The sequence below is a fragment of the Anastrepha obliqua genome, chromosome 3 (assembly GCF_027943255.1).
Source record: "Anastrepha obliqua isolate idAnaObli1 chromosome 3, idAnaObli1_1.0, whole genome shotgun sequence".
Lineage (NCBI taxonomy): Eukaryota > Metazoa > Arthropoda > Insecta > Diptera > Tephritidae > Anastrepha > Anastrepha obliqua.
This window is the reverse complement of record NC_072894.1, coordinates 16592054-16615611: the sequence shown is the minus strand read 5'-3', so window position 1 is coordinate 16615611 and position 23558 is coordinate 16592054. Positions and strand designations below refer to the sequence as shown.

Genomic DNA, 23558 nt, shown 5'->3' with positions numbered 1-23558 from the left:
CATCACAAACCATTTTACTATATTAGTATTTGCCCTAAACATTTTATTTCAGCTTTACTGCGGAAAATCATGCGTTCTTGGCGATCATTAAGTTTCTTCTCTTGGCATAGGCGGCTGGACTTAAAAATGAAGCGTTTTTTATAAAATCTTATAAGCATATTGACCGCGCGCTTGAAATCTTATATATAGGGATCCTGGAATATGGATGCTTCAAATGTAAAGCTACCTTATGCGGAAGAGAATTTATCGGTGACTCGGACATTTCAACATGACTATGATTCGACCGAAGCAAACTTCTGATGTTGTAAAAAAGTTTTTCGAAGACAATTCGATAACTTTTTTTTTTTTTTTTTTTATTACAAACATAGATACAATATAAAATACATAACAATGTTTGTTGGCACTGCAACTAGTTACAGATAAACTAACGAGCAGTACAATTTTGGTAACATAAATAAAATTTTGTGAAGAGATTTTCATAGTCCCTTCCTTAAATTAACAGCCATCATGCCAGATCATGTGGTTTAATTCGATGCAGTCGTCGAGTTAGGCCTGAGGTGTTGAGCAGATTGCTAGCTTCCTCGTTCACGTGCCTTTGAAGCCTATGGGAGTGGGCTTCTGCTTGTTTTTTAATTTCTTCAGCGACCGTAGGGATATTGAGGTCACGGTGAATATCCTTATTGCGAACGAACCAAGGTGCGTTGAGAATATCTCGAAGGATTTTATTCTGGAGTCGTTGAAGTATATTTATATTACTTTGACTGGCGCAACCCCGATAACTGCTCTGGGTTGGGCATCATTGCATCCCGAAATAAATTCAATAGAGCATCTTTGGAAAAACGTAAAAAATTCATTCAGTACGCAGAATAGCACAAATTTGAATCATTATTTGAAAATGTCAAAGCAGCATGGGAAACCATTCCTGTTTAACGTTGCAGAGGTTTAATAATGTCAATGTAAAGGCGCTGTGCAGCAGCAGTAAAGAAAAGAGGGTTTTCAAGTATTTTTCGTTCTCAAGTATTTTTCTCAAAGAATTTTCGAATTGTACTAACTTTTGTTTTTCTAGATAAAAATACTGTTACAGATTGAATGCATTTTAAATTTAAAGAAATGGGTATCGTTCTTAAGTATTTTTAAACGGCTGTAATTTTTTTAAATCTGTTTTGAAGTTGAACGTCAATGTGTGCGTACAATTAAGCGTTTGAGCCACTGTATATCTTAGCTATTTAAAACAAAACCTCATATTTACAGACATGGACAAAAGTTTGCATACACTCGCTATTTCCGTTAGTTTGAAAAATCAAAAAGTTGATTGCAAAATGTGTCGAAACCTTTTTCTAATCACAAAAAAAGGGGAAAAATTATTCTTTAACACAAAATAAAAAATGTATGGGGAAAACGAAAAAAACAGCGTTGAAAAAAATCTACATACAATACAAGAATAACTTTCTTTAGTGTAAACATTTTACTTAATCGCTCAATTCTTACTAATTTTGCCTGCCAAACTTTCATATGTCCAATAATATTTAATTCCGGGCTTTCCGTTAGTGCGCTTATGTGGATTAAAGCATAAAAAATCCAAATTATCCACTGAAGGTTTTAAATTTATCCACCGAAGGTTTAGATTTTTTAAAGTTGGTTCTAAATAATGGCGAAGAGCTCTGACGAAAACCGACGAGTTTTTGAAAAAAAAAATTTTATGGAGTGATGAATAGAAGATCGCCTTTCGGACCTGATGGAAAAAGTATATTTGACCCCTATCTATAAAACACAGCGGTGGCAATATTTTGGTATGGACTTTCTTCAAGGAATTTCCTCTTCACTCTTAAAAATGCGAAATTCGTGTCCAACCCTTACTGGTACCTATTAATGAGTTGTTTGAGGAAAACAGGAATATATCAGACACCGATTATCGCGGTGAAACTAAGGCAATCGAGATATGTAAGTGCTCATCTTCATAGGATAATTGCATTGTTTAGTTAAAAAATTTAATAATTTTCACTACAAATTGAGGTCGAATTACAGCCTAACCTAAAATCCGCCAAATCAACCTACAGGGCCTTCAAGAATGCCGATTACATCAACCTGAACGCCTTCTTCACCAACACTGACTGGTCTAATCTATATTCAACTAACAACGTCGATGAGAAGATCAGCATCCTCTACAACATTGTGGAATTAGGTATATCTCACTACGTTCCAGTATACAGCAGAAAAACTAGTGACTTCCCTTGTTGGTTCTCTAACGACTTAAAATTCAAAATAATACAAAAAAAATCAGCTCATTCAACGTATAAAAAAAGGCCCACCAGAGAAAACTACTTTAAATTCAGTAATCTTCGTCGTGTATGCAAGAATTTGAGTAACTTGTGCTACAAAAATTACGTCTCCAACATGGAACTGAAGGTGTTGTCTGACCCGCATGAGTTTTGGAAATTCGTCAAGAATAAAAAAAGGAACAATTGCGATATACCCTCCTCAATATATTGGAATAATAAGTCGGCCAACACTGGTGTTGAGACCTGCGACCTATTTGCGTCTTTTTTCGAAAGTGTCTATTCTTCAAATATGCAACGTGATAACACTGCGCCTGTCTGCAACCCTAACGCTATGTTTAATGCCTTGAGTGAATTTGAAGTTAGCCAAGATCTAGTTTTTAAGCTTCTAACAAATTTAAACCCAAGAAAAGGCGCTGACCCAGATGGCCTGCCGAACATATTCCTTGCAAACTGCGCAATCGGTCTCTGTGAGCCACTAACGGATATTTTTAGCACCTCGCTGGAATCAGGTACCTTCCCATCTGTCTGGAAGCTCTCGTTTGTCAGCCCCATTCATAAGGACGGTCCCAGATCTGATGCTGCCAACTACAGACCAATCTGCATACAATCAGCGCTAGCTAAACTGTTTGAAAAACTCATTGTGCCTCAACTTACGTGGCACTTTACTGATATCATCTCGAATAGACAACATGGATTTGTGGGCGGAAGATCCACTGCGTCCAACCTCTTTACTTACACCAACTATTTAATCGATGCCTTGAACGATAACGCCAAAGTACATTCCATTTACACGGACTTTAGCAAAGCCTTTGACAGAGTCAACCACGAGATATTGGTAATGAAACTAAGTAGTTATGGCATCCAAGGCAGGGCACTAAGTTGGATTCAATCGTATCTGATTGACAGGAAGCTCCAAGTCAGAATAGATGGGCACCTTTCGACGAAATACGATGTCAAATCAGGTGTTCCGCAAGGATCACACCTGGGTCCCATACTTTTCAACATTTTTATTAATGACATTGGAAACAATCTTCACTCAGACTACCTGTTGTACGCTGATGATCTAAAAATCTACAGAAGAATCAATCGTTACGAGGACATGAATCTACTACAGCAAGATATCAACACATTGGCTGATTGGTGTACCAAGAACAAGCTTGATTTAAATATCAAAAAGTGTGCTGTGGTCTCGTATTCAAGGTCACACACCCGTGAAGCCGCAAAGTATACGTTAAATGATGATGACATCCATGAAACCGAGGATATCAAGGACCTAGGCATCATTGTGGATAGCAAGCTATCTTTTAGTAAACACATAGATAAGATCACGCTTCAAGCCAATAAAGTTCTGGGTTTCATAACAAGGACCAGCAAAGATTTCACCAATCCGCACACGCTGATATCTCTCTTCAACACTCTCGTACGACCGATCCTGGAATACGGATCTGTCATATGGTCTCCATATACAGATTACCAGATCAAACGCATCGAGTCAGTCCAAAGGAAGTTCTGCAGGACTTTAGCACACCGGTATAAGCCTCAAGGCTGCACCTCAACTGATGACATCTACATTCATTACGGAATCGAGGAACTGCAAAGACGTCGACAGGTGACAGACTTAGTTTTCTTTTACAAAGTACTCAATGGCCTGATAGATGCTCCAGACGCAGCAGCCTGCTTTGAATTTGCGCCGGCTAACCTACATCTGAGGCGTCGTCGCCTATTAAAAACTGTCAAGTCAAGCAAAAATTACGTAATTGGTGGCCCACATAATCGTATTGCGAATCTAGTCAATACACTCAATAATGACGTGGAATTCTATGGCGGATCCATTGGTGCATTTGTTGCAGCTGTTAAACGGCACCTAACATAATTTGTTTGCTCAATTTATTAACATATTTGTCTTACTGTTATCTCAAACTAATAAATACCCCCTCTATATTATTATATTATTATAAATTATTCCCTTTTTTGAATAAATTAAATCTATGTAGTATATTGCCGTTTGGCGTTTGTATAATTAAATAAATAAATAAATAAAATAACTGGAAAACTATAAGCTTCCGACTGCTAAAAGTGAGTTTGACAGGGCAAGACTTCAGCTTTCCAACTGTACCACTCATACCTCCCAAAACCTATTGGCTCATTTCAAAGCCATAGTTTATTCTACTTTTTCTCTCAGAATTATTTATAGAAATAAAAAATACTATACGATTTGGCAAAAGTGTTCGTCCAAACAGTTCGATTCACCCACATATACACAAAAGTGCACATGCATATACATATACGGACAGTTTTAAGGCACAAAATATTAGTATTTAAATAAAAATGCATTATAATAGGGCAATACGTGTCACTTTCTTAGTATTACAAATTCGCTTATCTACTTGTCTGGTGTAACAGTCATTCAGCATTCAAACACATTCTTACAAATCCATCCAATAGTATTTACATATGCATATAAGCGCAACTGCTTCAACTCCACCCACAGTATAGCTTTCATATACTCCAGCTGCTGTTATTAAACTCACCTTTAATTGCATTAGCACTTGACCACTTTTGATTTTATTAATCCAGGCACTAAATGAATATACCGCACTTTTTTGTCGTAGAAAAGTAATAACCACTTTTGGGGCGATTTTTTATATTTTCAATTAGTCATTTCTTGAAATATTGATCTTACATATAACTGCACGAGTATTTGTTAATTTTGTGGACGTATTAAATATTTCCTTTGTATTTCGAAGTATCTAGACACAACACATGGAAATCCTATAAATTTATATTGCTTTTAAAATTTATACAATAATAGCTTTTAACAAATTATATGTTTGATAAACTTTCATCGCATAAACTTACACGCGCCTATTTTATGCTTCGTAGCATTCGTCAGATGGCAGCCGTTTACATGCGAACTCACCACTTTAGCACACACGCATACACTCCAAAAGAAATAAACACCACGCCATTCCAACACATATGCAATTAATTGAAGAGCGTGGAATGGTTGTCAAAATGGTGATGACAGCGCAAATGTGGAAGAAAATACCAAAGGATGGGCAAAGAAAAATGAAAAAGTGAGAAATTTCACTTAAAAAATTTTTTTTTGGTAAATTTTCACTTCAGCACTGCACTTAATTTCAATCACTTATTAGCCCCAGAACCTTTCTTTTTCAAATTTCAAGTCTTTTTCTCTCTTATTATCAGCCCTCAGTGGAATTTTCAAACTTGAATTTAACACAAGCCTATTTTACTTTACACTCAATATTATCTTTGCATCAAGTACGATTTCACCGACATCGCGTTTCGACCTTTGTTCGGCAAAGATTTCCATAGAGGTAATGCTCACGCTTTCCGAACTAACCTGTTTAAGCTAAACAACTTCCATTTGTCTTATTTAACAAATTTCCATGGTTTTTACAAGATTCACACAACGACGACGTACGCGTTAAATGTAGTGACATCCACTTCGATACACTGCGTAGTTATTTTTAAAATGCCATTTTCACTTCACACATTTGTTCGCAGCGCTTCGTGTGTCAGCCGATGCAATGTCATTATGCATTCGCTTTGTACATATTTGCTGTCAACCGCAAGTATGCTTTGTTTCCGTTGCGAAGCGAAGTCAGCTGATATTGACAACGGTTCTACAAATGTTACAGTATGTGTTAAACATACTGATACATTTCAGTGTGAACAATTTACTTTTCATTTAATAGCGTATCATTTTCTCGGTAGTCTCTTAAAGTATTATTAGTTAGTTTAAGTGTTGTCGGCAAGCAACTATTGTAACCGCTGATGATAGATAAATAAATCGACTACTCCCATGATTCTGAGTATTTTAGTATTTACATGAAATTATTATATTTTTTATTTTTTTTTATTTCATCATACACCGAATTACTACTGCCTTTATCACTATTTCAGTCAAAATCTACCTCTTGGAGGCGAATTTATTTTTATTTTTCTATTGTCACTTATTTCATGCCTCACAATTTGTGATACGGTAATATTTTTCATATTTGTCCTAGTTTGGCGTTGTATTTTAGAGAATTTAGTCAAGAACGTAAAACCATTTTCACGTAAATCCTATTCAGCTGGCCAGTTCTATCTTACCAGAATTGCATATAAATTAAAAAATTTACACCTCAGAATTATTTTATAGCTATAGCGCGCTGCATAGAAATCTGAGAAATTTAAATGTTTCCGTGAGTTCTTCTTTCAATAGATGTTACCTATTGCAGCTGGTAAAAAAGTTTTAGTTCCTATTAAATATATGTTTGAGATATAAGAAATTTAATATCGATTTAATTTAATATTTCGGTTATTTATTTTATTAAATTTATTATTTTTAAATAATACTGCGATCTATTAAATTCCGTAAAATTATAGTTGGCAAAGTAAAAGTACGTTCACATATGCATTATTTACCAATTGAACCACAAAATTAACCTACCCGTTCACATATGGGAGATTACCTGCAAAATTGACAATCAGCTGTCAGTACTGTTGTGAAAATTTTTTCTACATAGAAAATAGATCTAAAATAAAATAAATAGAAAATTAATGATCTATTACACAGAAAACACAGGGTTGTATATCCAAAAGTATGGTTATTATCTAGGATTATTTTATAATCTCAGATTTTGGGAGATAAATTTTGTATGGGAAATCTAGCTTTTTAAATACGGATTGGGAGTTAAGGACTAAAAAGTAGATCATCTACTTATATGAGAACGCATCATAAGCTTATCAAAGACTTGGATGAGTGGCATCACAGAAGTAATCAACACTGAAGTAAACAAACAGCAGAAAATAAATGTACATATAAACGTTCATAAGCAGTAGAAGTATCTGCGATTTATGAGACGAAATTTCGATAACTATGTAGAAATTACAAGCTCTTTTTTTATGACGTGTGAAAAATTCATGGCAATATCTGTTAACTGTTTGTCATTAGACGAAAATTAGCGTGTTTTCTTTGGCTATCCAGCTCAATATCCCGAACAATTTCCGTGGGAACGGACCGAAGGATGGGAAAACGAATAGAGGTACTGGCATACAATTTCTGTTTTGGTAGTAATAATAAATATAATCACATATACATATGCAAGGCGTATTAATTGATAAAACATTTGAGTTGATTAGATTTTTAAAAACTATATTACCCCAGTTTTCAGTTGAAATATCGTTTTCTTCAAAATGTGTATTATTTACAGGTCTTTCATCAACTATTAATATTTCATCTTCCATGCAGACATGTTCCACACAGCCACAGCAAATGTGGTGAAGAAGGCCCAGTCGGTTCTACGTTACCGAAACGACCCGGATTTATATCCGGCGAAGGACTGTCACTCCAGCAGCATTCCCCGGATGTAAATATGGGGAATGTTTATGCTGCTACAACAACAACAACAGCAAGAAGGCATCCATATATAATTTAATAATATTTATTATTATTACCAAAAGGGCAATTCTCGTATAAATTGATTGAGATACTGAGTTGAATAACCCAAGAAAACACGCTAATTATTGACTTCGTGTTTGTGCACACATACGAGTTACCAGTTGCAGAAGGACTTGATGACAAACGTACAACGAAAATGAAAACGAACGGAACGGATCATAAATTGAACCATTAACCGAGTCCATGGACTAGCGTTATAATATTATATGGAATACTGTTTACTAGAGAGGGCTAGTTTACTGGGGCGAAAGCCCTTGGTCGAGAAAAACCGGAGTCAGTCCGGTAACGTAGAACTGGCTGACATGGGACGCTCTTATTTTTCACTTTATAACTTTCCTAATACAATAGCGAAATAGAAAAAATAATAGCATTTTATTGCTTCTTCTCAAATATTAAGCTCGTCTGAAACTATCTTTCTGACCAGATGGTAATTGAACTTTGAAGATGAGTTTGATTTGAAAAGAAACCACTCATCGACCAGAAGTAATAGGTACTAATAGCATAAACTACATATGGCATAACATAAGTAAGTATTTTATGACTTGTTTAACTTAAATTTTAATTTTCTCTTTTTTCAAAAAGTTCAATATAAAATCATGATTTCCTCCAATTTTTTACGCTTCAAATCGGGTACAACACAATCTTCAGCAGCATAACCGACAGGCAATAATAAAAGCAATTTTTCATTTTCGGGCCTCTCAAGAAGAATTCGTAATGCGTGTCCGCAATTCAAAGGTGTAGTTACCAAAGAATTCAGACCAGCAGACTGCAAAGCACACAATAGAATTCCGCTGGCAATTGCTACGGATATCTCATTGTAGTAATGTTGCTTGCGACCGCCATCTGGCAAATGGCCATACACTTGTTTGAACACTAGAATTAAATATGGTGCATCAGTGAGATACGATTTAACATGATTTGTGCGTAGCGGACGCAAATCGGCTGTCCATTGACGGTGCATACGTTGAGCATAATTCAGCTCTTCTTCTGCTTCGATGACATCGCGAATACGTTGTTTCAAGTCAGCATCTCTGACGACACAGAATGTCCATGGTTCGGTGTGTGCACCACTAGGAGCTGTACCAGCTGCACGTATGCAATCCGCAATAACATCTAGCGGTGGAATAGGTGTGGTACGGTAAGAGCGTACGCTGCGACGATCATTTGCTACGGCATAGAACTGCTTGACACCACTAGGAAGCGTAACAGTTGCGCCACAAAATGGAACATGATTATCAACTTTCAATGCTGGAACATAGGAGTTGTAGGAGGTGTCGTCATGTGCCTCTTCATTATTTTCGAATGTATCACTGCTGGTGAAGTCAGCTGCGTAAGGTGAAAAATATATTAAATTACTGCAATATAAATTTGGAAAAAAATGTTCCACCCTATTTACCACTAATATACTCTTTGTTGTCTAACCAAGTTTTCTTATTTTTATCATAATTAACTGCTTTCTTATTTAGAGCCCTTCTTTTGGCCAAACGAATGGTAATATTTCCAATTATTATTATCAACAGAGCAATCAACGCGCCTTGCCAGTTTTTCACCAACAAGGAATTTTTATATAGTGAAGTGATATCCATTTTTCCACTCCTTTCACTGGCTTCAAAATTTTGTTTTCTGAATATTAATTGTATGCAAAAACATATACAGATGAAATTATAACTAACTTCATTGGCAGTTATTTAACAAAACACCGTCTGACTGAATAACTCATGCCTTCTTACCATGCATAATAATTAGAAACCATGAACGGCCTTAATCCATTTATGTTTTTTGTACAAGTATACAATTGTTTACATACTAATCTGCTTACATATGTATGTTTTTAGCTTCATGTGGATCAGTGCATTTCAGTAGCAAATAAGTACGTTTGTTCAAGTAAATTCGTGTGTTTAATTTGATAACAGAAACCTAGGCAAGTGTTAGTAAGCGCGAAGCAAAATATATGTATGTATATTAATTTCATTATCAGCAACAAATTACATTAGGTTTGTTCGCTTAACAGTATATGTATGTAGGTATATTAGTTGCGTTCATCAAAAACTATAATCTTTTGTCTGGACATAGTGTGTTCCGTTGTCGTTGTTGTTGTAGCAGTATAAACATTCCCCATACATGCACGGGGAATGCTGCTGAAGTGACAGACCGTCCTTGGCCGGATATAAATCCGGGTCGTTCCGGTTACGTAGAACCGACTGTCGTGGAAACGTCACGGTGCTCTCTTGACGGATTCTGTAGAGCCCAAAGTACATTTACTTATTTCTTTCGTATTTAAATCATTTATATCATTTAGTTTTTCCATATCAAATTTTGTGATTTATAACATAAATAAGCTGTAGCCAGATGCCATTTCCTTTACCAGAAGATCTTTGCAAGGAAAGAGGGAAATCAGCGTGGATGGGGCCGCTATTGAAATAGTCAGTGAAATTAAATATCTTGACCTTATCCTGGACGGGGATGTAATCTTCTCTAAAGCAACTTGGGGTCCCCTATGGTGTGCAAATGATTAGCAAGAAAATCCTGTGATTATAGCCCGAAAATCTTGAGATCGTAATAGTAGTAGTATATGAAACACTTGCGAAGGTATCAAGAATCGCCCTTTTGACATAAAGGGCAGCCCTGTGTAAGCTTCAGCGTCTAGTATGCTTGTGCATCACATAGGCGATGCGCACCTGCCCTACAGCCGCGTTGGTGGTTTGCCAGCTACCACTGGTTTATATAGTCAACTAGGTGTACTCTATTTAACATGACTAGGGAAGGTTTTAGCAAAGGAAAAGTTATGCGAACTAAATACATGGAACGTTGAGCTTTCAACTCCAGCTTGTCCAACTCGCCAGAGATGATATCACTACTGTCATAGTTTTTGAGATAAGGTTCAGATTGAACTCGGGCATTAAAGCTCTGGTAAGCAGATTACTCGAAAACACCCGAAGGCAAAGACGCTGGAATTTATGGTCAAAAAATAAACTGTGTAGGTCTATGCCAGCTTTCTGTAGTACTACTTCAAAGTAGTATTTATTAAATAAAAACTTCTTCTTAGCGTCACAGCCCTTGGTGAACCATTGCCTCCTTCACAGCTTCTTGCCATCGATCTCGATTTACAGCCACTTCCCTTCAACATTGCACGCGCATTTTCCTAAGATCAGTTTCCACATCTTCTAGCCACCTTTTCCTCGGGCGTCCCTTTTTTCTTTCCCCAATTGGGCGAAGATCTAGCGCCTTTCTCGTTGATCGCTCCCTTGGCATTCTAGCCACATGTCCCAGCCATTTAAGTCGTTGAGTTACTTAAATATCAGTGTTGAGAGAGCTTCTCTTTGTTTAACTCCTGAGGCAATAGAGAACGGTTCCGTACATTCTCCTTGCACTATAACTTTTGATGCCGTATTTGTAAGGGTCATAATAACAAGTTCAATAACCTTTGTAGGTATGCCTATAGACTGCAACAAGTATTTTATTTTACTTCGGTCTATGCTTTCTAAAAACTTAGTGCTCCTCATTCATTTCAACTCCGCAACTTCGAAAACTTTAGTATTGCGTTTGTTTACCCAGTGATGAGCATCAGATTTTCATAGATTTACTGACAGAAAACTTAACGTTGCCATTAGTTGCGTTCGATAAATATTAGGAATAACTATTACAATTCCTAATTTTTGCACGTCGTCATTTTAGCGAATAGGCCCACATGGCTCTAGTAGTTTTTTCTATCACCGTTACGAGGTAAGAGTTCCAATTTAGACGTTTATCTAGGATAACACCTATACATTTTATTTCGTAGGAGTAGCTTATGGTAGTTCCTTCTATAATTATTGTACCAATGCCCAACTTTTATTTGTTTGTAAAAAGAACAATGATTGCCTTGCTAGGATAAATAGATAATCCTTCAGCACGGCACCAATCTGATCCAGTTAGGATCAGCGCTTGGCTCATGATGTTGGAAATTGTACCTCCTAAATATACCTACAACTAGTACCTGCTTAACAATTGAATTGGAATAGAAATATACTTGCAAAAAAGTAACTTTTATTCAACATTAAAATTGCACAAAAATTTTTGCTAACGGAATGTAATCGCTCCTTGATGAAATAATGAAGATTAGTCAATAAATATGCCGAAGGCATTATGCATTTTTTTAATCATGTGTTTATATCTTTGATTCTATTCAAATTACATAGACGAATGGTAAATTATATATATAGATTTAAAGACATTTATAAAAGAATTTATATTACACAAGAAGAATAGTATAAATCATTTTTAACTAATTATATGTACATTAATGCCTTAAATTCTATTTATTTTAAATTATGTGCAATCTTATTGTAATATCGCAATGCAATGTTCTAAGAAGCTGGTTATACTCTATAAGCTGGATTTATAAACTATCAAGAATCATCGCTCTAGCAACATTCTCACAAACTTTTGGTGAGTTTTCTGTAGTATGCAAAGTTAGAAATAATAGTTGGACCCGGATAAAATATTTACTCAATTTCTTGTTTCACTATGACCACTTTTTTATAGTTTATCTGTGTTCTTGCTGAAAACACTGTATATTAGTACTTATTCGGCGCTGTAGGAGTAGGACTAGGGCTAACAACGATGCCTTGATCTGTCATACTACTGCTGAGACTTCCACTCCCACTTTCTCCATTCCCAAGAGCCCATGTGCTTGCACTTGACTGAAGTTTATTATTCAATTGCGATCTGTGTACTTCTCGTAAAATATCCATTATCTTCCATTTGGCGTCAAAAAACAACACTTCCGGAACATCTTGCAAATCACTTTTTATCATTTCGCATAAACTCTCCACTTGCTTCGCATTCCTGTGTGGTGCCCCGGGTGCATTCGTAAGATTGTCAGACAATTTCATGTTGGTGTTGATACTACTACGGCAGGACATTTCGCTTTGAGTCTATTACAAGAAATTGGCATATGTATATATCAAAATGTTAGAATATTTTAAAATAAAATCAAAAAAGAATTTGCAGAATATTTACTTCGCAATGTTGCGGCTCATTATGGATGTAAGTCGAAGCGATTGGGTCACAGGCTTTAACATCGTTGGCAAAATCATAATCATTAGAAGAGTTTTCAAGCAATGTAAGATGGTTATTTCTATTGTACGCTTCCTTCGAAACCGATGAATAGCACTTATGGCGGTTGAGGTTGGAAGTTCGTTTGCCATCGAATTTGTATAAGCGTACACACTTACGACAGCATAAATAACCTTGTAAAATAGATCCATCGTCTTTCCTAATCTCTGCGAAAATGTTCCAAACTCCGCTTTTACCCTTTCGTTTCTTTGATAATTCATAAACACCATCATTAATTTTTCGCAAAATGTGATCTTGATTATCCATGAGTATATGTATGTGTTTCTCTGAAAGCAATACATAATAAATGCAAAATTTCTACCAGTTGGGTTGAAATCACTTACTTATTACCGGCTTTTTATTAATATATGTATACACTCAGTATTATTTTATTTGGCTACAATTTCCTACTCATAAATAGGTAATTCGTCAAATACTACTCGCGTACTACTTTATGTTAAACGCATACGTATGCATACTCACGAGTCATTTACGCTATATACGAGTATGTGTGTATGTACATGACAGTATTGAATCACATATTGGGCCTTATAATACGTTCACATATGAGTAGATGATCTACTTTTTCGTGCTTAACTCCCAATCCGTAATTAAAAAGCGAGATTTCCTATACAAAATTTCTCTCCAAAAATCTGAGACTATAAAATAATTCTAGATAATATCCATACTTTCTTTCATTTTGTGGATTTATTCTAATTATTGCATATGTGAACGGGTACATTAATTTTGTGGATTTATTGGTAAGTAATGCATATGTGAACGTACTTTAACAAGAAATTCAATATGACGTACGTTCAATGCGTTACTAACAAAGGAGTATGTTTGGTGTATGTTTAGTGAAATCGAACTAAACAAACAAGGTATTTCAAAAAATCGTGCCCTCATGAAGTGGGCTCTGGATGCGATTAACGTAAACACGGCGACAATCAGCTGTTACCGAAATTGTAAAATTTTAAAAACTGAAATTTTGGAAATTGAATAATTTAGAGACGAAATAAATAGAAAACATCACATCAACTGCTCTACTGCTACTACAAACCTAGTATAATTCCATTATAAATTTTGGTTACAGTTATTTCTTTGCAATTTGAAAACGTGAAAAGCAAAAGCAGTGCAAACATAAAATAATAAAAATGAATATGGCTGTGAATTTTATAAGCAAGCAATTATGCGTGCATTTCCACTTTAATCACAGAATTAATAATACCAGAGAATGCAAAATATACGAAAAGATGGTAAGGCAAAGTGGAAACTATTGCGCGGGGCATATCTCAGGCTTGAAACGATAGAAGCGGCATTTTAAAGCGAGTTTATTGTTCGCCAAAAAAAAAGTATAAAATAAGCCAATAAAAAGTTAGTTAGGATGTAAACGAACATAAAAATGGAAATGGAAGTGAAAAGAAATGGAAAATCTGTAAAATATCTTGGAAAGATATAAAGGTTTTGATATACCTAACATAGATATCCCGGCGATCTTACTAGTGCAAGAATTTTTCTGGTTTGCATAAATACCGTTATACTAACAGAATGTGTTCTAAGAGATGATGTAAATTAGGTATATCTGGGTTTAGTAATTTATGTTTCTTAGCTTTTTCACGTTTTTTGCTATTAATTAGCAAATTATAAATTATAGTAATTTTTATATAATTTAAATATTAACTATTATGCGGTTAAAATAAAAAGGACATGTTGTTGTTGTTGTAGCAGCATACTTAACCCTGTCAGTGTGGTGTAGATTACTGGTCGTCTTCGTCTAGCTCATCTAACGGTAGACCCAGGACACTTGCTGTTTCGACAGATTGGGTCCAGAGGGCGAGGGATGTTAGATGAGTAGGTTTGATGCGGCATGTGAAAAGGTGGCTAGTTTCGTGCAGGGTGCCTTGACATGCTGGACATACATATGTTTGGTGTGTCGGTGTCAATTCTGGATAGGTAGGAGTTTAACCTGCTACAATATCCAACGTTCGATTGTGAATTACATTATTAAATTATATTTTATTTAATTATTTTCGTTAAGATCACAAAAAGTATGAATAAACAACATCCTCATGTGATATCCACATATTCTACAGAGGCTTTTGAAAAAGCTACAAATAAAGAACAACGCATAGGGGACTATAGCCCCTCTTATTTTCTGAACGTCATTGTACACATGGGGACAAGAAGCGAAATTGTTGTAGTGGTTATTGATGTTGCCTGCGCTACAGTTTGTGCCTACTGTGGAACAAATACTAATGTGCTTGCACACTTGTTTAAATTTTGTTATATGTATGCATGTGTATGCATATATGTTTTGGCATGGGGAAGTTGTTAGTTATCCATTGTGTACGGTTTTGTCGTTTTTCGATGTTCTTTCGTTTTTACTGTGCAGTGCAAATAGAATACACGAAAACAGTTTATTTCTACCCTTCGCCAAGGGTTCGAACGGAAGATTAAATAATAAATATTATTTAAAAAACAAAATATATCATTCAAGAGTTATTTTAGTGTAATTCAATGTCGCGTCGGTAGCCAAATTTTCCGAGTCCCACGAATTATACACGGGTTTGTTAAAATATGCAGTAGCTGGTTGATGTGCATTGTTTATTTTGTTGCTGCTTTGCAATTATTCCTAAATATCTTTGATGTAAAGCAAAACGCTTCGACCGGAAGTTCATTATAAATGGTTTATATTTTTTATATAGTGATGGTCTTTTAGACTCATTAAGACTGGGATTTTCTTGTTCACCATATAAAAATCGAATTAATACACAAAAAGTAAATATACATTTTTTCGATGTTTTTATTGAATTTGAAAATTTCATAATAGTCATCGGCCTGCTATTTCAACTATTGCAGAGAATTTGTATATATATATGTATGTATATATAAATATAAAGTCATCACGGCAACAAGAAATAGTAATTATATTAACACATCTAGCGCCTATATATTTCTAGTAGCACAAACTCTCCAATTAGCGGAAGCACTTGGTGTAATTCTCAACAGCAATAAAACATCGTGCTAAAAATGCACAACAAATGTGATTACAAACAATTAACACTGACTATTGGTGCAAATCAATGAGCCCATACGTCACATGCGTATCACCACATACATTTATACAGTTATATCCGCCTACGTAAATAAATACATACAATTATTACAAAAACAAAAATTATTAATTTATTTTATTATCTCCGTAGTGTGAGCCTAACTGGAGCACATTGGTAGCAATTTATGACACTCGGGCTTTGACTTGTTCCATATTCGTCGTTGATTACATGCAATTTTAAACATTGGAGGTGGAGGTACCTACTCGGGGGAATAGAATATAATCGCAAAATAGAAATTGCAAGAAATCAATTGGAAGCAGTACAGCGGCTGCAATCATCGCTCTTTTGAGCTAAACGTCATAATAAATATCACATATAAGTAGATATGTAAAGAAGCAATAACAAAGCATGTTAAGCGAATAGAAATAGTTTGATAGCGTTTACTAATTCAGTATTATTATGAACTCGCTGTGCTGAGCATGTGTTTGTTTCTCCTTCCTTATCAGGATTGTATTGCTAATTGTTAGCGCGTCACGATAAGACGCTTGAGGCAATAACTACTCAAAAAATACACTACGTTATCTCGCTGCCGAAATAGCAGTACTGAAAAAATATGGACGAAGTATTTTCACTACATTTGGGAAAACTAGACATTTTTGATGGTAAGCATACAAAATATATTTGTATATTATAAAATATATAGTGAACAAAAAAAAAAAAACATAAAAAAATAAAACCTGGTACATCAAAGGGTTTTGCCTTTGACATGCATCTCTAAAACTAGTTAGTTGCAAGCAAAAGTAGCTGAAACTCTATTTTATTTTCTTTCAATAAGTAGAAACGATTTATTTTGAATTCATTTTATAACACCTCAAAACAAAAATAAATTAAAATAAAAAAATAAAGCTCCTTGCTTATTATATTAAATAAAAGTAACTAAAAATACTTTTATTTTTTTTTCAATAAGTACAAACTATTTAGTATGAATTCATTTTATTACCCCACTTCCAAACAAAGCGAACAAAACAGTCCTTTTTTATATCAAATAAATACAAAAAGCATAACATTAAAGCCCAAGACGAATCTATTAAATTCATTATTTGTTTTTTACTTTGTTTCCTACTTTGCCGTGATAATCAAATGTACAAAACATTGTTGTTGGCCTAGTGCTACCACCTTTATGAATGCGCCATATCAAAAGTAGAATAGCTACAACTTAAAACAAATTCATGAAAAGAAACACACATCTCTCGAATTTTGAATTTCTTGTTTGATGAACTTTATTATTATTAGTATTTACAATATTTCACATTACAATGTATCACTTCTCTTACTTCTAATGGATTTTTTGTTTAAATCCTTATGTCTAGTTTTGTTTTTATTCCAACAGTAATATGTTTAACACGAAAACCTATATAAAACATTAATTTTGGTTCTTTAGTGTATTGCTTCACCTAACTCTAAAATCACACTAATTCTTAATTCACATTGTTTTTTACTTCTGCATATTTCAATCCTATCCGTTAAATATAATGGTGCACTTTAACATTTGTTTGCAATAGCAAATCATAGCTTGCTATTATTTTAGAATAAGAAATTCCGTTTACTTATGTGCCATCAAAATTGTCGCCCTCATCGTCCGAAGGTTCATTTAGTATCCGTTGCAGCACAGCTTCCTGCTCGCCTTTTTGCACGTTGTTCAACAACAAATTTTTTAATGTTTCCACATGTTCCTTCATTTCTTTAATGGAAGCTTCCAACTTGATATTATCATGCTTAAGCCGCTCCACATTACGTTTACGCTCGGTTGCAGTTTCTTTAGATTTTTGTCTTGTTTTCTTCACCGCCTAAAATATTTTTTATGTAGTGTATGGTATTTATAGTTAAAAAATTAATCATATTTGAAATTCACATTATTGTTTCTCTGTCTCTTTTGTCGGTATGCATCATCATCGTATTTGGACGCGTCTGATGTGTTACCACTCCCACCGCCATTGCTATCACCACCAGTCTTCTTTCTTGCTGGCATTCTCTCTTTGGTTATACTTTTCTCAATTTAAACTGGATTCAACAACAAATAAACATGAACTGGACATCAATGGTTAAAATTTGCTACAAATTTATTAACAACAATGGAAAATACGCAGCGGAAGAAAACAATTGTGAAATACAAAGCAAACGTCAATGAGAGGCAGAACCAAAAAGATAGAAAACGTCAACAATATGAGAAAAAAAAGCATCTGCATAAACAGGGTTGCATGGCTGTCGGCATATGAAACAAGTTTCTAAAGAATTTATTTGCTATGCATAATGCATTAGAATAACTTGATTTCTTTAAGAAAAATACATTAAAAACAATTTTTTTATGTAGTTATGTTTTGTCAATATTTTACTAAAAATGTTTTGTAGATTGAAATGTTTATTTAAATTTGGAAATTAACATTGTAAGAATTTGTGATAATCTTATGCCAGATTTTGGCTAAAATTAATTTTGTATTAATTTTATATGATTACAGAAAACATTTTAAACTAATTTTGCTATATTCGCTATAACTGAAATTCAGTAAATGGCAGCTTATTTGATAGTCATTTTGTTATAAAAAGACTGAATTGTAGAGCATCAAAACCACACATTTAAGAATTGTTAAAAGAAATTAGTTAGCTAGAGCCGAATAATAAAATTTGTATGTCACACCTCGAAAAGTAGCGCAAGTATCTTTATATTTTTTACAATTAGCAAATAGTTTGAAAGTTTCGTAGCATTAATTTTACGGAAATAAAGCAGAAAATACTACTAATGAATATATTTTGGGATTGTCAATTAATTTAAATGATTTGTACCATTTTTTTAATTAAAAATAATCAAGTAAGCAATACTTTAACTATGTACAACAGCAAAATCTTAGAATTTGTCGCTATTTCTGCCCGCTAAGTGCGGATAGTCACAACGTATGGCTATTAGCACCAGCTTTTCAGTGAAGGTTTAATTTTGTTGAACTTTTTAAATTTATGGGGGTTTTTTTCGAAAAATATCTCGTCTCATTATACGGTAAGATTATAAAAATATTCACCAAGCATCTAATACAATACCATTCTTGGAAAATATTGTCATACGCCCTGCGCAATTCAATTCACTTCGCCTTGCGCCCTGCATATGTTGCATATTTCATATGAGAACAGAACAAAAATCAACACTTCCACAAATAATTTATTCGAGGTTTTCACACCGAGTTCATTAAGCAGTTATTGGTTATCGTCGATGTCGTTGTTGTTGTAACAGCATAAGCATTCCCCATACATACATACGGGGAATGCTGCTGGAGTGACAGTCCTTGGCCGGATGTAAATCCGGGTCGCTTCGTAACGTAGAACCGACTGTCGTGGGAATTAGAACCGACTGTCGTCGGTGTCGATTTTGTTTTGTAAAATTTAAAATTTGCCAAATAAAATTTTAGCGAGTTAAATTATCTAGATTACAGGGTAGTGTGGGAACTTTAAACAAATTTTTAGTGATTGATAAGTCTTACGAATTCTGGTAGATTTACATATAAGTAATAAAATGAGCAATGTTTGAGTTTATGATATCTTTTTTTAGTTTATTAAAAGTACAGTACTTTAAAAATTGTTACTAAAGCAAAAGAAAAAACTCACATTTCATTGCTACATGGGTAAGCTAAAAAACACTGACACTTATTTTATAAAACATGTAATAAACATAAATACATATGTATGTACTTGTATAAATTTTGATATGTAAACGGATTTATTCAAAGCTTCCACAAGATATGCCCAATAATATTTACTAATATCCTATTCTATAATAGTTGGAAATAATAATGCCGTAGCTGCGCTTATCGATTTTATGATTTCTTATGATTTGGGAATAAAAGGGACTGGATTTAATTAAGCGTATATTAATATTAAATTACATTTTTGTACTATAAGTTGCACAGGTTTATAGAAAGAATTTAAAAAAACATTAAAAATACCCTTTTCAGTCAGGTACTACTTACTGAAAATATTAGAAATTGTAAAATGTGGTAGGTTACCGTAAAAGTAGTAGTACCCAAGGATGATAGGTAGATAACTATTGTAGTATCAGAGAATGTTAATGGATGAAAAAGTAATGTCTTATCTGCAAAATATTTGAGTATATATACATATATATAATTGGCGCGTACACCCTTTTTGGGTGTTTGGCCGAGCTCCTCCTCCTATTTGTGGTGTGCGTCTTGATGTTGTTACACAAATGGAGGGACCTACAGTTTCAAGCCGACTCCGAACGGCAGATATTTTTATGAGGAGCTTTTTCATGGCAGAAATACAGTCGGAGGTTTGCCATTGCCCGTCGAGAGGCGACCGCTATTAGAAACAACTTTTTCTTAGTTTTGGTGTTTTACCGAGATTCAAACCTACGTTCTCTGTGTGAATTCCGAATGGTAATCACGCACCAACCCATTCTGCTACAGCGGGTATTTGAGTATGTTTATGAAATATCAAGACGCATACCACGAATAGGTGGAGGAGCTCGACCAAACACCTAACAGAAGTGTTCGCGCGAATTTTTTTTTATGTTTACTATATTTAAGAAAATTAGACATTTATGACAGTATTGCATGTGCCAAAAAATATACGGGCGTGTACATTTTCGTATGCTAAAATTTTTATAACTTGTAAATCTAGAGGCGGCTGCTGCAGCCGAATGGGTTGGTGCGTGACTACCATTCGGAGTACGTTGTGGCACAACATTAAGATGTACGCCACATATAGGAATAGCTCGGCCAAATAGCCAAAAGAGGTTTACGCACCAATTATGTATAGGGTTTTTCAGTAAGAGCGCTTCAACTTTTGAACTTGTTTGAATAAAACACAAACGGTTTGAACTTTTTAACTAATTTTTTTTTTTATTATCGAGTTTGAACATATACATTTAAGTATGAAATTCGATTTCTTTTGCATGACCACCGCGTGCACGTTTTACGAAGTCCAATCTTTTGCATAAATCGGCCGAAATTCCAGCAATTTCGCGTTCAATATTGGCTCTGAGCTTACAAATCGTCGCCGGCTTGTTACTGTAGACCAATGACTTCACATAACCCCAAAACGGGACGGCTTGCTAAATGGACCGTAAAATGGCCGTAATGCTCTTAAAGTAGCAGCAACAGAACGATTATTTTCATAAAAAATTTGCACGATTTGCAAGTGTGTAGCGTTCCATGATGAAATGCATACTAATGAAGTTTACAAATGACAAGCGAAAAATAAAAAATATTGCGTTGTTGTTGTTGTAGCAGTATCTTCGCGCTGTCAGTGTAGTGTAAATTACCGGTCGTCTTCGTCTAGCTCATCTAACGGTAGGCCCAGGAAACTGGCTGTTTCGACGGGTTGGGTCCAGAGGGAGAGAGGTGTTAGATGAGTGGGTTTAATGGGGCATGTGAAGAGGTGGTTAGTGTCGTGCGGGGTACCTTCACATGCAGGACATATGTTTAGTATGTCGGGGTCGATTCTGGATAGGTAGGAGTTTAACCTGCTACAATATCCAGAACGTAGTTGTGCCAAGATTACGCGGGACTCTCGAGGAAGCTGGAGCTCTTCGTCTGCGATAGGTGGTGGTTGGACTCCGATAACGGCATTCGGGGGTCGGGAGCTTAGGAAGGTGGTGTCTCCCGATGAATGTCGTTAATAGCCTGTCTGTATACTGTCTGATCCTGGAGAGGTCTGTCCGTTTTGTCCTGGATCTCGTCCACGTAGTTGAAGAAGTGTCTCCTGATGTGCCTGGGAGGTGGCTCAGGCTCGAGCAGGTGTCTGCATGGGTGAGGCCTACGGTGACACCCAAGCAGAAACTGCTTGCCGAGCATTTTGTTATGCTCCTTAACCGGGAGCATGTGCGCCTCATCATGTAAGTGGTGGATAGGGGACATCAGGAGACATCCTGTCGCGGTCCTGATGGCAGTATTCTGGCAGGTCTGAAGCTTCGTCCACTGCGTATCACTGGTTCCAGGCGACCAGACAGGCGCGGCATAGTTCAGAACCGGTCGGCCTATTGCTTTGAAAGTCGACAGCAACATTTCTTTGTCTTTGCCCCAAGTGCTGCCGGCAAGCGACTTGAGGACCTTGTTGCGATTCTGTACTCTCGTTGCAATAGCGGTTGTGTGCGCCGAGAAGGAGAGCAAGCTGTCAAAGGTGACTCCCAAAATTCTGGGGTTGTTTATCGTCAGAATTGGGGTATCGTCGACGTGAACCTGAAGTGGCAGCTTGACCTCCTTTGTCCAGGTGGTAAATAGGGTCGCCGTGGATTTCGTGGGAGAAAGTTTTAAGTTTCTCGCAGTGAAGAAGCGAGAAAGTCTGGCGAGGTAGTCGTTTACTTTTGAGCATAGGCCATCAATGTCATTGCCCGACGCCATTATCGTGCAGTCGTCGGCATATGAGACCAGTGAGACTCCCTCTGGTGGCTGGGGGAGTTTCGAAATATAGAAATTAAAAAGCAAGGGTGAAAGGACACCACCATGCGGTACTCCTTGCTTTATTTTTCTTTGTTTTGAGGTTTGGTCTCGAAATACTACCGACGAGTGACGACCACTCAGGTAGTTCGCGGTCCACCTCTTCAGCCCTGGCGGGAGTGTCGACTGTAAAATGTCATCTAGTAGCGTGGCGTGGCTGACTGTGTCGAAAGCCTTTTGTAGGTCCAACGCTACTAGGACAGTCCTCTCGCAGGGGCGGTTTTGGTTAAGGCCACGGTTTACCTGGGTGTTTATGACGGTGAGTGCCGTGGTGGTACTGTGCACTCTACGGAAACCATGCTGGTGTGGGGCTGGAGTCAGGTGTTGAGTGAGGAGTGGGAGTAGAAGGGCCTCAAGTGTCTTCACTACTGGGGAAAGGAGAGTTATCGGACGATAAGACTCCCCTTGGTTGGCGGGTTGCCCAGGCTTCAGCAGTGGGACCACTCTCCCTAATTTCCACTTATCAGGAATGATGAGAGTGGCCATAGACAGGTTGAAGACCTTTGTGAGATATTCTACTCCCAATGGACCCAGCTTTTTCAGCATCAGCATGTTTAGTCCGTCGGGGCCAATGGCTTTTGATGGTTTCATGCCCCCTGAACCTCGTCGCTGGTGAAAGTAAGCGGTGCACTGTTGTAGGGCAGTTTGTGCAGCCGTCTGGTGGCACAACGCTTGGATCTGTCGACCGGAGGATGCAATATAAATTGCCGGCTAAAGTAGCTCGCGCATCTCTTCGGGTCCGACGAAGTACGACCGTTGAAGGTGATATCCACCTTGTCGTTGTGCTTCGTCGGGTTCGACAGGGACCTTACGGTGGACCAGAGCTTGCTCACACCAGAGGTGAAGTTGCAGGGCTTCAGATGCTCTACCCATTTGGTCCGCTTATGTTGAGTGACCAGTTGCCGGATCTCCAAATTGAGATTATTTATACGAGGATCCCCGGGATCGGCCTGGCGTAGACGGTCACGCTCGTTTGCCATAACGGCTGCTTCGGCTGGGAAATTGGGACGTAATTCCCGGATCCGTCCAGCAGGTATGAAGCGAGCCGCGGCGGCTGTAATCGCCTTGCGGAATGCGCGTTCGCCTGCGCGCACATCGGTGGGAGTGGGTAGGGCTGCGAAGATGTTCTCAGTAAATTCCGCGAATCTGGTCCAATCAG

The 23558-nt window shown here is 36.5% G+C and overlaps 4 protein-coding genes and 1 long non-coding RNA gene across 16 annotated transcripts in view; 1 reads left to right on the top strand and 4 right to left on the bottom strand.

Moving 5' to 3' along the window:
* Nucleotides 1-5809, bottom strand: part of LOC129240983 (chromosomal serine/threonine-protein kinase JIL-1) — a 73506-nt gene extending 67697 nt beyond the window's left edge. Inside the window, exons 1-2 of one of the 6 annotated variants that reach the window (XM_054877080.1) lie at nucleotides 5139-5809; nucleotides 4811-5051 (exon numbers count right to left, since the gene is read on the bottom strand). The gene's annotated coding sequence lies outside the window, so the exon portion shown is untranslated. Of the gene's footprint in view, nucleotides 1-4810; nucleotides 5068-5138 lie in introns of those variants that run through there. The other 5 variants (XM_054877083.1, XM_054877081.1, XM_054877085.1 and 2 more) reach the window with 5 other exon arrangements.
* A 2456-nt stretch (nucleotides 5810-8265) lies between these two features.
* On the bottom strand, nucleotides 8266-9332 carry LOC129240978 (iodotyrosine deiodinase). The gene is made up of 2 exons (XM_054877076.1): nucleotides 9143-9332; nucleotides 8266-9072 (listed from the first exon to the last, which is right to left on the bottom strand). Exons 1-2 carry the CDS (start codon nucleotides 9330-9332, stop codon nucleotides 8330-8332), a joined length of 933 nt encoding a protein of 310 aa, XP_054733051.1. The 3' UTR covers nucleotides 8266-8329.
* Nucleotides 9333-12115: 2783 nt separating this feature from the next.
* On the bottom strand, nucleotides 12116-13261 carry LOC129240979 (uncharacterized). Its single transcript, XM_054877077.1, has 3 exons — nucleotides 13188-13261; nucleotides 12748-13130; nucleotides 12116-12662 (listed from the first exon to the last, which is right to left on the bottom strand). Exons 2-3 carry the CDS (start codon nucleotides 13108-13110, stop codon nucleotides 12303-12305), a joined length of 723 nt encoding a protein of 240 aa, XP_054733052.1. The 5' UTR covers nucleotides 13111-13130; nucleotides 13188-13261; the 3' UTR covers nucleotides 12116-12302.
* A 1875-nt stretch (nucleotides 13262-15136) lies between these two features.
* LOC129240981 (uncharacterized) lies at nucleotides 15137-18023 on the top strand. 7 transcript variants are annotated; one of them, XR_008582115.1, is made up of 4 exons: nucleotides 15137-15408; nucleotides 15787-15985; nucleotides 16050-16561; nucleotides 17910-18023. It is a non-coding gene; the product is annotated as an uncharacterized LOC129240981 (long non-coding RNA). The 7 variants fall into 7 exon arrangements; XR_008582117.1 differs by having other exon boundaries at nucleotides 15138-15408; nucleotides 15807-15985; XR_008582114.1 differs by having other exon boundaries at nucleotides 15138-15408; nucleotides 15804-15985.
* On the bottom strand, nucleotides 17150-17928 carry LOC129240980 (CCAAT/enhancer-binding protein gamma-like). The gene is made up of 2 exons (XM_054877078.1): nucleotides 17812-17928; nucleotides 17150-17746 (listed from the first exon to the last, which is right to left on the bottom strand). The coding sequence occupies exons 1-2, from the start codon at nucleotides 17926-17928 to the stop codon at nucleotides 17507-17509; spliced, it is 357 nt and encodes a 118-aa protein (XP_054733053.1). The 3' UTR covers nucleotides 17150-17506.
* Nucleotides 18024-23558: the final 5535 nt, after the last annotated feature.

Bases quoted from the DNA above. Each gene is read 5' to 3' on its own strand.
- LOC129240978 (XM_054877076.1), bottom strand. From the start codon at position 9,332: ATGGATATCACTTCACTATATAAAAATTCCTTGTTGGTGAAAAACTGG. The intron at 9,073-9,142 runs GTAAATAGGGTG...CACCTTACGCAG, and splicing joins CAACAAAGAGTATATTAGTG to CTGACTTCACCAGCAGTGAT.
- LOC129240979 (XM_054877077.1), bottom strand. From the start codon at position 13,110: ATGGATAATCAAGATCACATTTTGCGAAAAATTAATGATGGTGTTTAT. The intron at 12,663-12,747 runs GTAAATATTCTG...TTCTTGTAATAG, and splicing joins ATGAGCCGCAACATTGCGAA to ACTCAAAGCGAAATGTCCTG.
- LOC129240980 (XM_054877078.1), bottom strand. From the start codon at position 17,928: ATGCCAGCAAGAAAGAAGACTGGTGGTGATAGCAATGGCGGTGGGAGT. The intron at 17,747-17,811 runs GTGAATTTCAAA...AAAATATTTTAG, and splicing joins AGAGACAGAGAAACAATAAT to GCGGTGAAGAAAACAAGACA.